This window comes from Scomber scombrus, chromosome 1 (genome assembly GCF_963691925.1).
Source record: "Scomber scombrus chromosome 1, fScoSco1.1, whole genome shotgun sequence".
Lineage (NCBI taxonomy): Eukaryota > Metazoa > Chordata > Actinopteri > Scombriformes > Scombridae > Scomber > Scomber scombrus.
This window is the reverse complement of record NC_084970.1, coordinates 31,014,955-31,035,791: the sequence shown is the minus strand read 5'-3', so window position 1 is coordinate 31,035,791 and position 20,837 is coordinate 31,014,955. Positions and strand designations below refer to the sequence as shown.

Below are 20,837 nucleotides of genomic sequence, written 5' to 3'. Positions count from 1 at the left end.
CACCTTTTCCTCCATCCTGTTGAGTCTGGATCCAATAGAGTTTGTGCCTTTGTCTTTGGCTCTGTCTTCAAAGGGAGAGACAACAGTCAAGTAAATAATAAGACATGAGGATTAGGACTGGCCCCACAGCCAAATATACTTTAAGAGAGCAGTGAAGTGATTCATTACCTGTACCCGACTGGAACAAAGTTATCTTCCCTAAAGAGTGGTCCAGTCTGAGAGGAAATATGACAGGCTCAAGTCAGCGAAATATGTACTTACACTCTTCCCTCTCTGCATCTAAATGTCTCATTTTCATACTCTCCTCCCTTAATGAGGTTCTGCATGCAAAATGTGTTCATGCATTACTCAGTTGATCTAATTCTTATGAAGCTCATCTAAGTTAAACAATGTACCTTCTCTGCAGCTCCTTGATTCGCACCATGAGGTTGAGGTGACCCTGGGAATATTGCTCAATCACGTCTCGAACATCATACGGCTTACGAGCTTGCTATTAAGAAAAAAAAGACTCAGAATTGTTAAATCAAAAAATAAAACCTCCAAAAAATACGGCAGTAGGTTTTATTCAATTTTCCTCAGGCACTAGTCAATTTGCTTTGTGAACCTCTTCAAAGTTGCAGCTTACTTTTAGCACACATGATAAATTAATATAAACGACAAATTAATTCAGTGTTACTGAGCATAAAGAAATAATGACATTGAAAAACTTCCAGAAAGTAAAACCTAATTGCACACAATTTGGTTTCACAACAACACAGATGGGTTTTTCAATTTCAGTTTAATCTTTTTTTTTTTAAATGAAAAATGCCTGAAAGGCAACACTTTTCCAAAGCTCATAAATTAAAAAGTTATACACAACACCATACTGTCATACTGACCTGAAAATGTCTCTTAGCCACAAAATAGCGCATTCTCTGGACCACCCGGATTGCTCTTCGGTGAGACTCAGTCAGCCTGTGAAAGGGTTTCATATTACCATTCAGTGCACAGTATCCCTGCACTAAACTTGATTTGAATCTTTAAATAATATATGTCAAGGCTAAAAAAAATGTTGTCAAAGGATTCCTAATAATTAAAGGGGTAAATCAACACAAGGTTGTAGCTCTCACCTGTAGCCCCCAAGCTGTGGGCAGACAGTGTGTTATGTCAGTGCTGAAAGGTAAGGATCACGCCTGTATCTACAGTAAATGAACCGAAGTGGAATTTGCAGACATGTTTACATGCTGTTTAATGTGCTGCAGCTGAGCAGATTATTTGCTATCTAGACTACAAACTAACGTCAGAGGTGCACTTTTCCCCCCGGTGAATGTTTGTTTGGTTGTTTGCTCAACAAGTTAAGGTGCAGGACAAGATGTGTTCCTGTTTGCAAGTTAAATTATGAGGGGACTATAGCAGGAGAGCTAATGTGAGTTGTTATTCGGAGTTTGTGGCTCTGTGTTGTGTAGCAGGATGCTGGTCTGGCTGCTGTCAGTGTGGCCGTCCGCTCTGTCAATGATAGAACGCTGATGCACATATGGTTTAAAGGATATGTTCACAATTGTTCAAGTCTGTCTTAAAACAACAGCCAGCTGCTCATATAAACATTGAAACAGGTTTTGCTTGCTATAATCATTCCTTCTGTTCATACTGACCATTAAAAGAGTTCAAAACTTCCTCTTTTTGCTACTATCATTCCAAAAAGACTAACTTTGGAAGATTTGATTTATTTAACTCATATTGCTGAAGCTTCGTATTAACTTAAGATTAACTTTCTAATACATTTTTGCTCAAATGAGGACTGTAGATATTGTCTCCCATCACTTACATTGTTATCACATTTTGAAGATATCTTCTAATGGTCAGTATGAACACGAGGAATGATTGCAACTAGCAAAACCTATTTCAATGGTAACATAAATGAAATTCTTCATCTGTTATTTGGTATTCCAACATATCAATGCAAACACAGGATGTGCCATAATGAAAATAATGTTTTTTTTCTTAAAGGAGAACACAGAAAAGGTTGTATTCAGAGTTGATATGTGTGCTGTGGCAGTGAAACAAATGTTATTTAATTTCACTTAGACTTCTAATAATGGAGCTTAATGTAGTGAAATGAGACTATAAATTCCCTTTGGAAAATGAGCAAAAGTCCAATATAGACTGAAGTAGTCACTCAGATGTTAATGTCAAAAAGAAATGTTCCAAAGGAATGTACTTTTACCTACTGCAGTGGATACTGATGATTCTTTTTTGTTTGTTGTTGTTGCAAAAATGATTGTGTCAGATAAAGAGTATGAAAATATAGAATAACCCTGTTAAAAAAAGGGTGAGTCTTATATAAACACTGCTTAGACTTCTGTTCTGTTTTTCCTGTTTAAAACAGGTCTCTGTGGTTCAATGAATAAGTGGTTGACGTGGCCTTCATACCCAAACTGTTACTGTTCCATCTACATAATTGATTTCAAAATACTGCTGTTGGCTTACAAAGCACAGAAGGGTTTAGAGCCAAAATACATTTCTGATCCTCTGCTACGTTTTGAACTAGCCAGACCTCTGAGATCATGTGGGACAGGTCTGCTTTCTGCTCTGTTTCTGTCAGCATTCACTTTGTATGCACCACATATCTGAACGAACTCCCAGAGAACTGCAGGTCTGCCACAACTCTCAGTTCTTTTAAATCAAGGCTGAATACTTTTCTGATTGCTGCTATATTTTATTGAATCACATAATTATTCATTTCTTCCACTTGACTGTAACTTTTATTCGTGTGGTTCATACCTCAGCTTGTTTTATATTCTCTTGGCTTTTAAATGACTGTTTTTAAATGTATTTAAATGCTGTTTTATTATGTGTTTACTTTGCACTTTGTCTCAATGTTTTGAATGTTTTATGTAAAGCAATATGAATTGCCTTGTTGCTGAAATGTGCTATACAAATAAACTTGCCTTGCCTTGCCTTGCTTTACATCAAAAGCTTCTCACTTTTGGTTTGCTTGCCTTTGAATGTGTTCCAAGGTGAGTAACAGTGAGAACAAAGGATATGTGTTTTGGGGGGTCCGTGTGTATCTCTGAAGATCATTAGCAAAAAGCCCAGAGTGATAGTGGCACATTTAGCCTCCATTATTATGTTGTGGGAATTACTAGGGTGCTATAACTCATCAGGGTTTATTACCCTGGAAAGCAGTGAATGAGTGTGTGAGGGGGAGAGCAGTGTCAAGACTGCAGAGGAACAAAGTCTGTGTGTCTCATAATGGGTCTGTCTATTTGTTTCCAGGGGTGATGCTATCAGCTCATTTCCTAATGCAGCTTTCATAATATTTTGTCAAATTACCACTGTTTCATGAAATGTAAATACTGTGCTCTCTGAGCTGCTGTACAGTAGAAATCCATTTTCTATTACAAAAGGATTATTAGGAGGTGATATAACCAGAAATAGACAGACAATTTCTTTCCACTCTTATGACAGATGTCGGCTATTACGAAAAAGACAGAATAGTGTAAGTGTATCTTATCTTTACTCTAATATTGATGAAGATGTGTAAATCTGAACCTAACTCGGAGGTTATTATCTCTAAAGGAATAGTTACACATTTTGGGAAACACTGGGAGTTAGATGATAAGATATATACCACAATCCAAATATCTATTTAATATCAAGCTGGAACTAGGAGTCAGTTAGCTTAGCTTACCATCAGTGGTGGACTGTAACTAAGTACATTAACTCAAATACAGTTTTGGAGTACTTTTACTTGAATTTACTTTTGAATTTTACTCCACTGCAAATCATAGGAAAATATTCTACCTTTTACTCCTCTACCTTTTATTTCACAGCAATAGCTACTAGATACTAGAGTTTCAGATCAATATTTTACATTTAAGACATATTATGTATTGTTTTTTTAATATATATACAGTATATGTAACATATTTACATCATTTTGTATAGATCTGTTTCCATCCTGACAATAAAGGCCAGTTTATTATTGATTAGTGTCAACAAATCCACATTAAATCCTCTTTGATTCAATGTTTAAGACAATGTTAAAAATGACGATGAATACTTTTTACAGGCACTGTATAACTATATACAATGTATTTAATACATATAACACCTTGTGGGTACATTCTTTTATTATCAATACTCTAAGTGCATTTTACATCTTGCTACTTTGATACGTTTACTTCCATGAGTAAAAACGTCACCTTGAGGTTTTATGTGAGGCTGTATGTCGAATGATTTCTTTGCCAAGATCAATAACTTTCTGGAGTCTTGCAACCTCACAGTAATGACAAAACTCCTGCCTCCAGGTTCATATTAAACAGATAAATATTTGAGTGGTATCAATCTTGGCAAGAAAGCAAGTGAGCATGTCACCCAAAATGCTGGGTGAACTCTTATCATCAGACCCTTCTTTTTTCCCCCCAAAAGCTATTTCATGTATTTGCATTCTGTAGTTGCCTCTTTAGATGTCATTGTTAGTGATGAAGTGGCTTCCCATACACAAGTGATTCATAGAAAATGATGCGTACACACACTGGATGTGATGTGAAAGCCGGTGCATGTGTGGATTTCATGGAATGTGGAAGACAACATTTGATCCTAAATTCAATGTTACAGCATCAGTGTTTACTATTTTCTTAACTCTCACTCTTCAACGTGTTTATTAAAACAATCTGAAGTGATGAATCTCTTAGTCAAATGTATTTTTATATGCTGAAAGTTGTTCTTCTTCTGTTCTCTATCTGACAGAGTAGCCTCTCAGTGTGTTTTTGCTGCCCGCACTGATCGATACATGTGTAATTTAAAACAGATCTCTGGGACTTCTTGACAAATTAGCCAAGACAGAAATCTGAAGTGTTATAACTTCAAAGAGATCACAAACCATGTTTTTAGAAGTGTTGACTTTTGAGTTTAATTCAATCACACTAGGCGTTAAAAATGCATGTACTATTTACATACTGTGTTTTTCAGTACTTCCTAAAGTAGAAATGCATTTCTGAGAAGGAACTCTTCTTTTTCTCTCACTGGTCGTTTCCCTTTCTGTAGAGCAGTGAGACCATTTTTTTTTTTTTTTACCATTTGTGTTTAATATTAACTAATTTGTTTCCATTGATCAATGGTGGCTGCCATTCTTTAATAGTTCAGAAAATTAGGTTTATGATCAGAGGATAGAGGATAACACTTTACTTTAATCACATCACTTTTCTCAGTAAAGCACTAACACTTTTAGTAATTACCGCACAGTTACTGGCCTAGTAGGAATTGCTCCAATATTGTTTCAGCAAAACTGTGCTTAAATGTATTTATCCAAAGCTTGTTGTGCCTTTAGTTTCACTTTGTTGTTTTCCTCTTGCTTAAAGTCCAAGTGCTTCATTAATAGAAATTAATAGAAACAAACACAAGAAACATGAAATGTGTTTCAAGGAAGCTTTAACTTTTAACTCCCACCTACCTAACTGCAACAATCCCAACATTCTGGTTCCCTTTAACGGCCATGCCTGCTGTGCTATTACAGGTGTCATTTCTGTTTACTTTTTTGCTAGCAAAGTGTGGCAGTTTTGTCAAAACCCTCAATACCCTCTATCTTCTTCAATTTAGCAAAACATACTGCACTGTGTTGTTAAACAAGGTACATAGAGAAATATGACTTCTGCAAGCAATTCCAGGCAAAGAACCCGTGTTGCATCTTAGATTTTACAACAAATGGGAGCTTTCTCCACAGTTGTAGACAATTTGGAATTCAATCTACAACTCATCTCAAGATCGAAGAGTTTTCATAGAAATTTGACCAACTTGCTGAAAAGAAACCCATTTTTCAAGCTTGTGTTAACCCCCTGTCTTGTCATAAATGAAACAAGCAATAGTATTTCATAATGGTTCAATTTAGCACGAGATTTGATGTGGCATGGCTTTATGAGAACAGCTGGTTGGGTATTTATTCAGCATAACAAACAGTGATTCTTGCCAGCAACGCTGCTGCTTGCAATTCCCACTCTGCATCACCCTACCATTTAGACAGGAAGTCCCACGGGTCAAAACTGTCACTCCATTTGTTTTACTTACTGTGCACTTACATCACAGTGCAGTTACTTAACACTCATTTCCTCATATCAGTCTCACTGTCTCGCTGTGCAAGTGCCTCAGCAAGCACCAATGCTGCTTTATCCTAATAGAGAATCATTATACAGCAGAGACAAGAGCGCTTAGAGGTTTGGCAGATTACAAAGGTTAACACTTGCACATCAGTACAGCATCAGTGTAATGGCGGAGTGTTGGTGCTTGAACTCACTGTGACACTGAGGTGACAGGAGTCAGTTCACTTTCTCGTTCTGATTCCTGCTCCAGATCGTCTGCAAAACTGCAATTTCTCCGAAGGGGACCAGGAGAGTGGACGTCCAAGAGGCCAGGACTTCTTTTCACTGTAGATTCACACACAGAGATACACACATACGTTTTTACAGTCAACATATCTGTGCAGCAATAACAGTGATGCTGCAGATAGAGCCCTGTCTACCAACCTGAGCCAGTTTTTTGCTCATGATTGCTATTCGAGGTTTGGTGATTTTAAAATTGAATTAATTTGTATTGCTCTTTCTAGTTAAAAAAATAAAATCTATATATATACACTGCATGTTCAGTATGAAATAATGACAAAAAATATGCCAAAGCAGTAACTTTGCAAAATCCCCAATGATGTGGAGGAAGTTTCCTCATTGTGGGAATGTTATGACCTCGTGTGACCTGTGACCCTTTCTGTACTGTTTGAATTATGACAGAACTATCATTTTCAGATGGGAAAGCAGTTTACAGTTTACAGTCCCATTTGTCAGGCACATACTGGATAAAAGGTGACGTCATCAGGTAAGGCAGTTTATATTATTATATATTGTAGATACTATAGTGCCATAACAGGTCATTATTCTGTGGAGGCATGATATATAATATGGTTAATTATTCTGTAGTTTTGAATGTATGCTGACAACATACAGAAAGAAAATATACACAAACAATAAACACATAAAACATAAACACAAAGCATAACAGAGACTTCACCTATCTATTAATCTCTCACCCACCAACCAAAAAACAAACACAAGCACAAAAACAAACACAGGAAATACGCACATCAGAGCTATGGTACACTATGTCTCATCATTATGATTTCCAAATCAGTTTATATCTGTAAGAAAACATTTCTGTGTTGCCAGAGCAAGCATATAATCTACTCTTTGGAGAAAGAATAACTCAAATATAAAGGCAGTCAAATGTCAAATTTGGCAACACATGTCAGGGCCAGTTGGGGTCTACACTGCAGGTTTTAATTGCTGGATCACTTTTAACTGGGATAAATCACCATGACAACTTATGCTGAAGAGCTAACCTGCCCTGGAGCAGGTTAACTTCAGAGGATCAGATCACAACCTGTCAGCCCCCCTAAAAAAGTCATCATTCCTACACGAACCCAACATGAACAAAAATCCTGAATCTATGATAAAGTGAAAAGTAAAAAGATCAACATATCTATTTTTAGAAGTTAGTAGAAACATTTTTTTTATTGTTCCAGGCTTTCTATTTCCACTGGTTTTAAAACAGAGCTTCTGACAAAGAGAGAGATCATTTATGACACTTGACACATAATTATGATTTTAGCTGCATTTTTAATTGTGTTTATTTTATCCCCGGAGTGACAGCTGACAGTGTGGATGATTTTACACTTTGATCTCATCACCGCAGGAAATCTCGCTGACATCCATAACTTTCTGAATGTTGTTGCCCTCTGCAGAGGAGAGAAGATGGAAGAGTTGTTGTGGACTCCAGCTGTGTGTTTGAATCTGTCACTGCAGTGTTTTGAAACTGCATCAGCTATCCAAGTGTGATACAACTCAACTTATGCTTGATTTTGATTTGATTTCAGTGTGTGAATATGTTAACATGGTGTGCAAGGCGTCTATCGTAAATGGACTGATTGCAATGGACTTAATTAGTGCTGTGAACCAGGACAGATGTGACACAACAAGCCAGTTTCTTCAGTGGGATAGCATAATACACAGAGATCCTTTAACCATGCACTAAACATATGGATGTATTATTGACTTCTTTTTTTTTAAATGATTTGAATTTGGGTATATTTTTGACTGTGAATGTTTTAATTTGCATCATAAAATAACTAACCACATTTACACTCTGAATAATTAGTGAGTTTTGATAGTCTTAGTCATTTTTCTAACCATTTATCAAATACCAACTTAAACTGACATTAAATACCACCTGAGGTATCACCTTCAAACTTTTAGCCCTACCCAGCACTCTTTAAACTACAGACGGCCTGACATAGGTCCCATGTGATGCAATTATTCACTTCTGGAGAAACATTTACCTGGAGGCGGTGAGCTGAACTGAAGGGAGGACAAAGACGTCCAGGACTGCTGGCAATCTGAAACGCACACAGAAACACAAAGACAATCTATGATTTCTAGGGCAACAAAAAGGACAATAACAGTGATAATTAAAATGATGGTGCTAATATCATTTTATTTGTAGGAGACATATCATGCACATTTCCAGGTCTACACTTTTATTCTGGAGCTTTACTGGAATATCTTTGCATGATTTAACATTTATGCATCCCTTCAGTTCAGCCTCTGTCTGAAACAGGCTGTTTTATCTTTAACGGCCCCCCTGTCCCGATGAACCCATTCTGTGCTGATTGGTGCTGTGCAGTTGGGAAGCTGCCTCTTCTCTTGGCAAAACTTCCAGCAACTTCAAAGACTACATAAACAAACAATAGGAGGTGGACTTCACTTGTTTTTCTTCTCAGATGCATTCGTACAAGTTCGAACCCGAATCTGATCCTCATAGATGAAGCTTAGCAACAGATGGCTGTCTGTGGGCATGCAAGAACAATCTGATGTTAGTTCGATCGGGAAGTAGTAGGCTTGCAGGGAGCATTTCAAGTTGTACAACTTTAACCATAACATTTTTTATAAAGACAACTGACATTGACAGTATGCAAATGAAAGAAAATCACAAAAAGCATATGTCCGCTTTTAAAATAACAACATAACACATCACAACAAGATCATGCACTGATAAATAACATATTACTTGAGTAACCGAGGTGATGAAGTGATTGTATAGGAGGCTGTTATAATGGACAGTAAAATAGGGAAGTGATTATACTGAGGGCATGTGAAGGACGTGAACACTAACAGCAGCTCACCGCATCCTCTCAGAGTGTGGGATCCCGCTAAACCGGGGGAGACACACAGAACATCGAGAGAGGGGAAAAATAACAGAGAGGAAATAAGCAGTGAAGTTGGATAAAAGAATCCCAGGAGACATATGTATCACCAGCTTCAGAAAGATATGAAATGGTAAAAGAGTTTGTCACATCACCAAATCTGCGAACGATACTATACAGACACATATAGATATACTTCTGCTGAGAAAGTGCTGAATAGAAACAGTAGGGTAAGGAAGCATTCAGATCTTTTATTTAAAGGTGTCTTGTGAGGTTTTGCTGTAAACAAATGAAACATATGTTGACACTAAGTCCCCCTCCACTCAAAGATTAGCTTTTCTTCTTGTTCCTTCAGTTGGATATTTGAGCATCACTGCACAGATTGTATACGGGTATGTGCAGAGTTTGACACTGTTTTCACATTCATCTGCTGGAGGAGGAAAGTTTCTCTGTGTACAAAAGGCAAGCACCACTCCTCCCTCCCCCTCTTTAAGTGGTATGCTCATGAAGTGTAGCTCATGAAGACTGCTGTTCAGGAGTGTTTTTCTTTCCATGTTCAAGGGTTAAAGCTAATAAAGTTCATAGAAATGTGTTATTGACTTTGGTATTGGTTGTTGTGTGCGTCCATTGAATTGTAAGCAAACTTAATAGAGTTATATGTATACAGCTAGAATAACTATAGCTGTTTTTGTTGGCTGTTACTACTGGTCATGCTAATCAGGCTGGTTTCAATAAAACCTGCTCAGATGCTTAAGCACTTCAGTTGGCAGAGTTGCACGCACACAACGTTTCCAAAATCACAAAACCTTTCATTTACATGACGTTTTGCCCAATTCGGTTTGCTGCAGATTGACATGAGAATCAAAACACAGTTTTTAAGAAAGATTCTTGCCAATAATATCCACATGAGCGTAATCTGATGACCCAGAGTTCAGAATACGCCTATGTTCTGTTGAGTGAGTGAGTTTCCCACAACAACTTGTAGAATGTCGGTTCTTTTCGAGGTTTATCAAACAGCTGTAGTCGTCACACAGCAGCTTGGAATGATACGTGTGTTTCATCTACAGTCTCTGATTTGAGAGAGGGGCTGTGCATCATTATACATAGGGATTGCACGGCAGAGGGAACTTCATTAATTATTGAGATCTTCTGACACAGCGATAGGATCGGGCAGGATCTAAGGTAATTACGTTCTGTATTTTCTAAACATCAAACTGGAAAGCTGTTACTCATAGATAAAATAATTTGAGGTAACTCGGCTATCCTCAGGATGCATCCTGAGCTCCATCAAATTTGTCCAGACATTTTTATCAAACAAAAGTTCAAACTGAGGTTAGAGAATTAAATTATTTTCATATCACGAGGATAATTAGTGAGTTTTCAGTTTTGCAACTTGCAGTCATGTCTCAAAAGATTTGCAAATGTCAGTTCTGCCCACGGACATGTATCCATATAGGCCGAATCAGTATGTAAAATAGCCTTTAACAACCGGAGGTACTGTGCTGTGCAAACTTCCTATCAGCTGTGAAAAAAAAAACACATCAATATAAAATAACACATTTTAAAACAGGTTTAAACAAAATCCTGTTCACTTTCCGCACAGCTGGCACAGCATCAATACCATCACTCATCATTTACATATTTCAATGAAACTGTGTTAGAACTTAAACCAACAAATTTACAAACCTAAATTTTGTATTTGTTCATTTAAGGTTATTACATAAATGTAAAAGCTATACTTTATAAAAGGGGCAGTAAAACTACACAGTTCAAATGTATTAATTATCCTATATTAATTGTTTGCATAAAATAAGTGGCAGCGCACATGATAACACACCAGCTTTATTTCCTTTCCACCATTGTCATCATATTTAGACTGATGTATAACATTGGGGGTATTTGTATTTTGGAAATCCTGGGGAACTCCTTTCTCTCACTCAGCCTCTCTCCCCCGGGTCACCTGTTACTGCTTTTAAAAGGGATCAGATGAGCTCATGTGATTGATCTTTACTAAAGCTTGCCCCGACTCCATCTGCTGTTTCTGAATTCCTCCCACAAATAATGTATTCAGCCTCTCCTTCACGTTGGGCCTGGTTGCACCTGACTGAGTCCAGAGTGCACCGGTGCTGATGGTCAGGAAAATTGTAAAAATGTGCTGGTCACGCCCACACGCGCCATGCGCCCTATTTCTTGAAAATAGGGCCCCTCGTCTTAAACCATGTCTGACGGAGAGTTTTTAATAACTCCCACTCAAAATGAAACCCTCTCAGCAATATGAAATCACACTAGATTACACCAACAATATTTAATCAGTACTGAACTTAATTAAATTAAATTTGAAAGACACGGGTTGCGTTTTCGAAAAATCCATCCACAACAATAATGTTAGCCTGACAACACTGTAAACAGCTGAGGATTTGAGCCACCGTCACTGTGCATCCAGTCAATACAACCACACGCCAGATGGCAATGTGGAAATTTAGTTAAATTATTCATAGTTAAAAGCAGCATGCTGTAGATGTAAGATGTGCAGTAAGACCTGTAGAATCAATTTAGCTTCAAATCAAAGACACTGATTTTCATTGAACATGAAGCAAACAGATATGCATACATCTGTACAACCTGGCAAATTAAATCCTGCTGTTCTACTGAGAACTGGGCGCAAAGCAAAGCCATTTGCACAGTAACATGTCGGTGGCAGCACAGCAGTCACGCATTTAGGCAGCTTTTCATGTTGGTGGCTGGTGTAAAAGAAAAAGGTTATGTAACTGAGGATAACAAAGAGTATGATTCAATTAGATGTTTACATGTTACAGACATTCATAAGTAAATGGATAAAGGTATCCATATTTATCTCCTTTTGAAAAGTACGGTCCTCTCCAGTATCTCATTTTGTTTGTCTAGTCTTACATTAAACAGAATATCCATTAATGGCTTTTATGCAGTATTGATGGAAATAATGATGATGATGATGATGATTAATATAATTAATATAAAACTTTTCAAATGCTAGGCTATTAAATAAGACATTGTTTATATTTGATACCACTATATCATTAACTTATAAAAAGGTTTGAGACATGTCAGACTTTTCCAAACTTGTTTTTCATACATACAATTTTTTGTTCAAGTCAAAAATAAGAAATGAAAACATGGGCCATGGATCAAATTTAATCTTGATTTTTAAAGGGCCAGTGTGTAGGATTTACTGGCATATAGTGGTGAGGTTGCAGTTTGCAACCTTTCTCATACAGGATAACTCAGTCTCTCATGCACTAAAAATCAATTCAACTTCTCTTGATCAGGAACTCCCCCCTGTCATGTGTGTGTTATCGTTTCCTATAACAATTTTCGCCGGATTTCTCCAGTTTGGGCGCCTCACACTATAGGATTTTCTGTCCCAGTAGGCAAATGTTTGGAGAGAAAAAGCTCTAAAAGCCCACTATACACTACCTGTTCAACACCAAGCAGTAAACAAACACAGTAAGCAACTAGCTGGTGAAAACAGAGAAGCATTTAGCAGCTAAAGATATTTCCCTCAGGAATTGACAAAGAAATAGAGTGAATATTAGACTTACATTCACCAGATAAACAGAAACATGATTCCAAATGAATGATGATGTACTGGATGTGTAAATAAGTTATTACATGTGTTATATTAACTGGAAATTTGATGATGTGAAGGTGTTGTATTCACAACTTGATCTGCTATACCAGTGTTTAAGGCATATAAAAAAAATATCTGCTTTGAATAATAATCTGTGTCTAATATGGTTTCGAATTTCACTTAGATGTCCAATCAAATCGAAATAAAATAAGCAAATCACATTCTTGAGAATTAAATCTTCTCCTCTAAAAAACTTAAGTAAGTTTAATGTGATCTGATGAGGGCATGCAGAATGCACAACACACACACTAGCTTCACTGACACTGAGAAGATACAGAGTATGATTTGGTTTGCTTCTTCCCATCACTCTCAGCTCTTCATTATTGATCCTGCAGTACTGTACATTATGTGGAGTTTTGTAAGTTCAGCAGTGCACTGTTGGAGTTCATACTAATCAGTGCAACCTCACGTTTTATCGCTGCAATGTGCTCATCTATTTTTAATGTATGGACGTTACTCCATCCCCATCCTGTATCTACAACCCCACAAATAAATGTGGGGTCTTCTATAATTGTATGGTTGGCAACCAATACAACATCAGTCATTTCTCTTCTATGCTTACTGGCATCCTTTGCGTTATCATAGACGTTCATTCAGATCAGCTGTTACAGTAATAAAGCAGTGCAAACAAATCCAGAAACACACACTTATTTTACAGATCCACATGAAAAGGCTCCTTAGCATCTGACAAAATCTTTGTTGCATAAATGTGTTATTCTGTTTTAGACAGCTTTAGTGTTGTTAGTTTGTCTCTTTTTCAGTACCTGTGCCCACAGTGCTGTAAACATCTGTGCTCAGCTCCCTCCCATTGTCAAACACAGAGTCAAAGGTGATGCTGGGAATTGTAGGAGAAGTTGGACCGTTGTCCTTGTCATTGCTCTTCAACTTCTTCCTTATCTTTACCTGTGCAAGAAATGCAAACATCTCAGCGTAAGAAAATGTTCCTGAGGAAAAGAACGGTTCACACTTGAGTGACACACCAATGAGACTGTGTTCAGCCTAATGGTGGAAACATTTTGGTTTGTGGTAAAACCATAATGTGCTCTTCAGCTATTGTGGTCAGATGAATGCATGAACACAGAATAATGTTTGTTTAAGGGCCTTATTGCAGCAGCAGAAGAATAAAATAACTATTTTATATTGGTATATTTTGCACGTTCTATTTTGCTGTTTTTGTGATTTTTCACAACTTTAAAATGAAGTCCTGCAAAGTTTGAGGGAACATGCCTGACATATAAACAGTATTTTTAAGTTTTTGCATTTGTGTAGGCATGGACCAATATCCAACTAGCAGTGAAATTGATTTGAAAAGCTGCTGATGACGGTTGCCTTGGTTGCACTTTTTTTGTTTTTTGTGCTATAACTGTCTTCATTTCTTTTCTTACACCAACATGGACCTTAATTCCACTAATACTGACGACTGAAGACAAAACAATCATACCACTATGGTTCTCATCTTTCAAAACAGCAATCAAATATGAGAGGTCTTTTAATTGCTCAGGGGATAACTGACCCTTTCAAATTTAATGACAACTGGGTAACTCCCATCAGCTGAAGACTTTGTGATACACTTGAAAGCTCCAGAACAGCCACTGAGTCGACCTTCTGGTGAGATATTTTGTCAATGATTATCAAAATCTGGCTTTCAATCCTTCCAAACATAAGTCAATTATGATATGTTGACAATAATTTGAAAGAATTTGCAACACCTGATACATGTGAATACCTCCTCTGATTTTTTACTGAGAACAATTGAAACTGTACATTCCCAGATCCCACCGCTCCTCCTGTAAACTCCCACGTAACGTTATCTTTGACTATGGTTTAAACTTCGCTCTCAGCACCAGTTTCTTCCATCTCAGATCAACTAAAATCATTTTTGTCTGTTAAGGATTTGGAGATCATAGTACATGCTTTCATTTCTATTTGCACTGACTATTTCAATAGTTTATACTGTACATAGGAATTAGTCAGTCAGCTTTATCTTGCCTGCAGCTAGTTCAAAACGCAACAGGAAGACGCCTCAGTGATACCAAGAAGAGAAACCACATCTCCCTCTGGCCTCTCTTTACTCGTTACCAGTGAAATAAAGAATTGATTAAGACTCTTTTATTTGTTTTTACAGCTCTGCATCGACTGGCAACAGCTTATCTTTCTGACCTCCTCATTCCCGACTCTACTGCCAGAGCTCTCAGATCTGCTGAGCAATCACTGCTGTTCATTCCACGTTCCCACTTAAAATCCAGAGGTCATCCGGTATTTTACATTGTTGACCCTAAACTGCGGAAAAGTTTTCCACTCATGATTAGATATTCCCCCACAATTGATGTTTTTAAAACCCATATTTCTCTTATTTGGCCTTTTAATAGTCAACATGAAGATATGACTCTGCTTTTAGTTTTGATTTGTTCTCCGTGCAGTGCTGCTGTGTTTTAATGATTTCATCTTAATTTTGTTCATCCCATTGTACATTTAATTAATTTTCTTTTGATCTTGATAATTATGTCTGTGATTTTATTTGATTGTAATTATCATCTCTCTGTGAAGCACTTCTGCTTCGTGGTTGTTTTTCTTAGCTATAAATAAAGTGACTTGACTAATTAAATGTTGATTATGTACTGTCATCTTGTCAGACACACAGTTGGTAAGTTTTACTGTTCTAACCCCACAGACAGTTAACTCTAGCAACACTTTCAACACCCTATAAATGCTATCAGCATGAACTGGTAGTTTAGTGGTTACAGTAAAATCCATAAAAATAATTACCAACCGATTTCTTGGGCTTTGGCGTGGACAGAGAGGAGGCATGAATGTTGGATCTCTTTTTCAAAAACATTTTGAATGTGGCAGATTCAAAGTTTTCCACTGCAAAACTTCTCCATGCTGTCTGCAAGAGCAAGAAAATACCAATATATCGGTTGGACAAGACAGATTTCATGCCAGCAAGTCTGAAGTGCAAGAAGAAGAAGCAAGGGTTACATGAAAGGCCGGTCTCAATAACAAGACCAGGGCCCTGAGACAGTTGTGTCTCTCGGCTGTGTTGTGGTTTGGTTTCAGTATTCCTTGGTCAAATACCTGGATGAGACAGGCAGCCGCAGGGATCTGTCTGTTAAAGTGTTTTTGCCTTTGCTTCTGCTGTACCTTCAGGGCGAAGCCTGAGCCCAGGATTCCCTGTGAAAAACAACACAGCAGAGTAACCGATCATTAATTCAGTCCTAACAACACACTTAGGGGCATCCGCATGATCCAAAAGACAGAAATCAACACAAGATTGTCAGGAAATAAAGACAGAAAGAAGAAAGGAAGGAAGGAAGTGTGCTGTTTAGTATTGAAACAATTAGTCTAACGATCAAGTAACTGATCAACAGAAGACCAATAAATGAAGGTTTGGGTGAGGGACTGAAGTAATTTTCCAACTAAAGATATCTATTTTTGGCTGATAAAAACGGTGGTTGGTTGCACTTCTCCATTTCATACCACAGTAAATTGAAAACTTTTCTTATTTGACTGCTTTCCCAACAAAGTAAGCAGGACAAAACACATTTCATATGCTAATCAATTACTAAATCAAATCAAAAACAGCCCATGAAAATGTTAATTGCCTTTTCTTTTATTTGTATCTGTCATTGTTGATCTTTATCTCTGGATTTTGACATAATTGGGCTTTGCTCTAGCTTGTGCACCACTATATGACCATAGATGTTGCAAGGAGATGGATCTTGCTCAGCATCAAAAATCAACTAATCAGAAAAGTTTTAGAATCAGATCTAAAACTGATATCTAAATGAAAAAAAAGATTTACAAGCTCTAATGTAATACTGTGAGCTGCAGTTTATCAATTACCTTCATCTTGAAGTACATTATAGAGCTATTATATGGCTTGTCAAGGTCCTTACAGCAGTCAAGGCACAATATTATGAAGGCATGTCAAAGCTAAACATTATTTAACAGTAATCCTTTCGATTCCTTGCAGAGGGTGGTAAAACATGACAGAACCAGCTTTGTTATATGATTACACACAAATCCTAAATATAGTCAAGTCTAAGCAATATCCTTCAATAAAAGGTGTCACTCATGTCTACCTTAAAGCACATTTAGGCAGGTTGAGCAATGTTTGGTTTTGACATATCTGGAGTATTGCTCAGCAACATAGTCTAGTGCAGTTAAAAAGCACCTACAGAAGATTATTCTGAATCGAACAGAACATCTGGTCCTGAACTGTTATTTCAGACAGGAGGTTGAGGGAATGCATGCCGGTCTCAGGCTGTAAGTGGATGAGAGGCTGCTGTGTAGTCTTTTACCTCCTTCTGGGGAATATGTGTTCTAAAATTTCTCAAGAATAATCTATACAGGGAATAAGCACTATTACAAAGCTAGACAAATGATAATGAATAAAATCGGTCCTTCCAAAACCCAGAATTAATGTTTTAAAAACGTTTGTACCGGGCAGCAATTTATCATAAGCTATCAGAAAATCCCCAAATAATACCATTAAAAACAGTTCCTGACTCCTGATGAGTCAAAGATAGATTTATCCTGACTGATGCAAGGTTTATTTACTTTGTGGGGAGGCTTATTATGCTGTGTTGTTGTTGTTGGAGACAGGACTGTTATGGCCTTTTGAGGGCAGTGTGTTTGCTGCATTGCAACTGACATTATTACAAATGTTGCCTGATATCAGACAATCAGCTAGACTTGGTGGAGTGGGCAGATTCAAAGGTCTGGACCAAGGCAATTATAAACTAGTACAGTACCACTTTTATTCTATTTCTTATTTGTTTTTCTTATTCTTCTTTTTATCATTATTATTATTATTATTATTATAATTATTATTATTATTATTATTATTATTATTATTATTATTATTATTATTATTATTATTATTAGGACTCCAGGAAGAGTAGCTGTTGCGCTATTAAGAGCTAATAGGGATCCAAATAAAACATTTTTTTTTAAAAGTGGTACTTAATGTATGATAATACTATATATAGTTGAAGGACCAAAGTAATTATGGTTTTAGTGCAGCTGGAATTAATTTGTAATAAAAAGTACCCTATTTAAAGCCACCATTCTATGAGGGATTGCTCAACTTTGCCTTTTAATAGGAAACATTACAGAGGGATTAATAATATTCAGAAACTGAATACACAATATAGTGAACACATGGCAGATACTTCAGCCTAAAAAAAGACTCCTCACTTCAGCAATGTCTCTTTCCACTTACTGCAGGCAGTGCAAAGAAGGAAATAGCAAAGACAGAGAAACAGGATGCTATGGTCTTTCCAATCCAGGTCTGAGGAACTTTGTCTCCATAGCCGATGGTGGTCACTGTTACCTTGGGAAAAGAAAGAAAAAAAAACACATGCAAGATACTTGATTCGTTGCATAGTTCCATTAACAAAAGTGGCAAAAGTGATTTTATTATCACGAATCAGGACAACATTTGTGTAACTTTAGGGAAGTTTAAACTACATTTCAAGAGACCATTTTAACCCAAAACATGACATGACATAACTTTTTCCTCACACTTACCAGGTGTTTTTTGTGCTTACATTTAACCAGACCTTAACCCCAGCATTGTCATCATTATCATTTTAAGTATATAAACTTTTTTGCTAATGTAGTCCATGCATTTCTTGACCTCGAACCAGAACTCTAACCTTTTCACCTACCTGTCACTCCAACATACATTTTTATGCACTGATAAGTACCTGATACAGACTGTGTGTGAGAGAGAGAGTGGATACAGACCTTATACTGTATAGTGTAGTGTGTGTAAATAAAGTAAATGAGCCTCCATTTATACAAGAGAAATTGTTTTGACTATTCTCTGTGTTTGTTTTTTAATATCAGTCCCTGAAGTTCCCAAGAAGCAGAGTGGGTGGTGACTTATTGTCTGAAAATAAAATTTCATCCCATATTCTCTACACTGCTTGTTTTGCTTCTTGTATTAACGGCCCACTAGATGTGCCCAAGGGTTGTAACAAAACTCCTACTGTAACAACAGAAGTAAAGATTTCTTCTGCAAGATGGGAAAGCTACGAAAACAATATTTAGAAGATAAAACCTTGAAACTTTTGGTGGAGTAAAATACAATTAGTATAGATATTAATGTCATTAGTATAATTAAAATGACAGTTTTTCTGTAGACTCTGATCACAATGTGACATTAAAATCAGTTCAGATAAAGACACAAATGAGGCAAATATGAGATTTATAATATTGGGCTATACAAATAAAAATTGACTTAGGATAAACAACTAAATAACACAATGGAGCCTGAGTCTGAGTCTCATGCTAGTGAGGCTGTACTTACAATGGTTGGGTTAGGTAAATGTTAGCATCAGCATGCTAAAATGCTTACAATGACAGTAATAAATAGCTTATGTTTAGCAGGTAATATTTACAAGATTCCCTTTGTGTAAGCACAAAATATAGATGATGTCATAATTTCTGCAGGTATTTGGTCATAAACAAAACATTGGAAGATAGAATATATGTATGTTAACATGTTTAATGCACATTTGTATCTCTAACGTTTAATTGAAGTTGAGTAGAATATTTCCCCACAGCTCACTCTTGCTCCCTCGCTCCAGATTCCAGGAGATTGTATCTCATTTGCGCCCTACTCTGTCTTTGGTTATGACCCTAAGTGCAGCCACTCTTTGGCAGGGAGACAGAGAGAGAGAGAGAGAGAGAGAGAGAGAGAGAAGCGCCTGTTCGGGTGAAAACCGCTTCAGTGAGGTCTGAAGAAGTAACGCCGCATTTTTTTGGCAGTAACTCGTTACTGAAAAAAGTAACGCTGTTTATTTATAACGGCGTTATTCCCATCACTGTGTATGGTTAATGTTGATTCAGTGTACTTTTAACTATTATATAGTGTATTTTAGCCACACGTGTTGAAGGTTAAGAAAAGAGGAAACAACTGGAAACAACCTTTCTCAGGAATGTTAGTTTCTGTTTACTTCAAGCTTGACCATCTGGAATTGTGTGGAGGACATTATGGAAACCATATGTGTCTTTGACTCTATGCCAAATAGATGTATGGCAAGAATTTTTAGTTGTTCCAGATGTTTTGGGGTGAAACTATGTAAGGTATCTGACATTACTTTGTTAAATGAGTATCTCAATGGCATCAACTGGAAGGAACGCCAGTAAAATGAATTTGCTTGACATTATTATGTATGAAACTGCAAATCAGAATGATTTACTTATTAAGCAAAGGTGCCAGAATGCAAATCTGGATCATTTTGACCCACTTAAACCCCTGGCAACGAGGGAGGAGAGACTTCCTCATCAGTTGTCAAGGAACTGCTGTCAGGAGCCACCCCTTCAGTTGATAAAGGACTGTGGTAAACCAGACTCCTGGGGAAGGAGTAACCCTGTTCTCATGAAAGGTCACATTCAGTGTGTGGTCCAACAAACACCAGCTACAATCAGGCCTGTATTGGGTGTTACATCTCAGGAATTTGGCAGCAGTTTTGTTTGTTTTGCTTAGAGTGTGAACCCAACAGTATTTTATGTGCATTTCTATATGGCTGAATATCTTTTAGTAGGTTAATTGAAGGTGCACGTATTTAACATGTATTTAATGCACATTTGTATCTCTAACGTTTAATTGAAGTTGAGTAGAATATTTCCCCACAGTGCGGAAAAGGCCCACAACTTATTATGGATTTACCTATAGGTAATTGGGCAATTATAATGTTTTATTTTATGACTATTTAGGCCTATTTTTGGTTTAATAAATCCTTTAATTTCATGATTTTAACATGTTTAATGTGGTGCCTTTTTTACTAATGTGAATTATTTGGAGGGGGTCTCATCATAAGTGAGACCATGCACATAGTTTAAGAGTCTTTATTCCTATACAAAGTACATATAGACACCCACACAATACACAGAAATATAAAGTACAGGTAGTATTACTATTGAGTGTAGGAAAAT

At 37.0% G+C, this 20,837-nt stretch overlaps 1 protein-coding gene across 1 annotated transcript in view; it reads right to left on the bottom strand.

Annotated features, from left to right (window-relative positions):
• kcnq1.1 (potassium voltage-gated channel, KQT-like subfamily, member 1.1) overlaps positions 1–20,837 on the bottom strand; it is a 44,824-nt gene that overhangs the window by 1,043 nt on the left and 22,944 nt on the right. Inside the window, 10 exon segments of the mRNA XM_062433673.1 lie at positions 4–65; positions 169–215; positions 396–490; positions 879–954; positions 6,272–6,401; positions 8,360–8,416; positions 13,655–13,793; positions 15,661–15,777; positions 15,966–16,061; positions 18,115–18,225. Of these exon segments, the coding sequence (XP_062289657.1) occupies positions 4–65; positions 169–215; positions 396–490; positions 879–954; positions 6,272–6,401; positions 8,360–8,416; positions 13,655–13,793; positions 15,661–15,777; positions 15,966–16,061; positions 18,115–18,225 (930 nt within the window).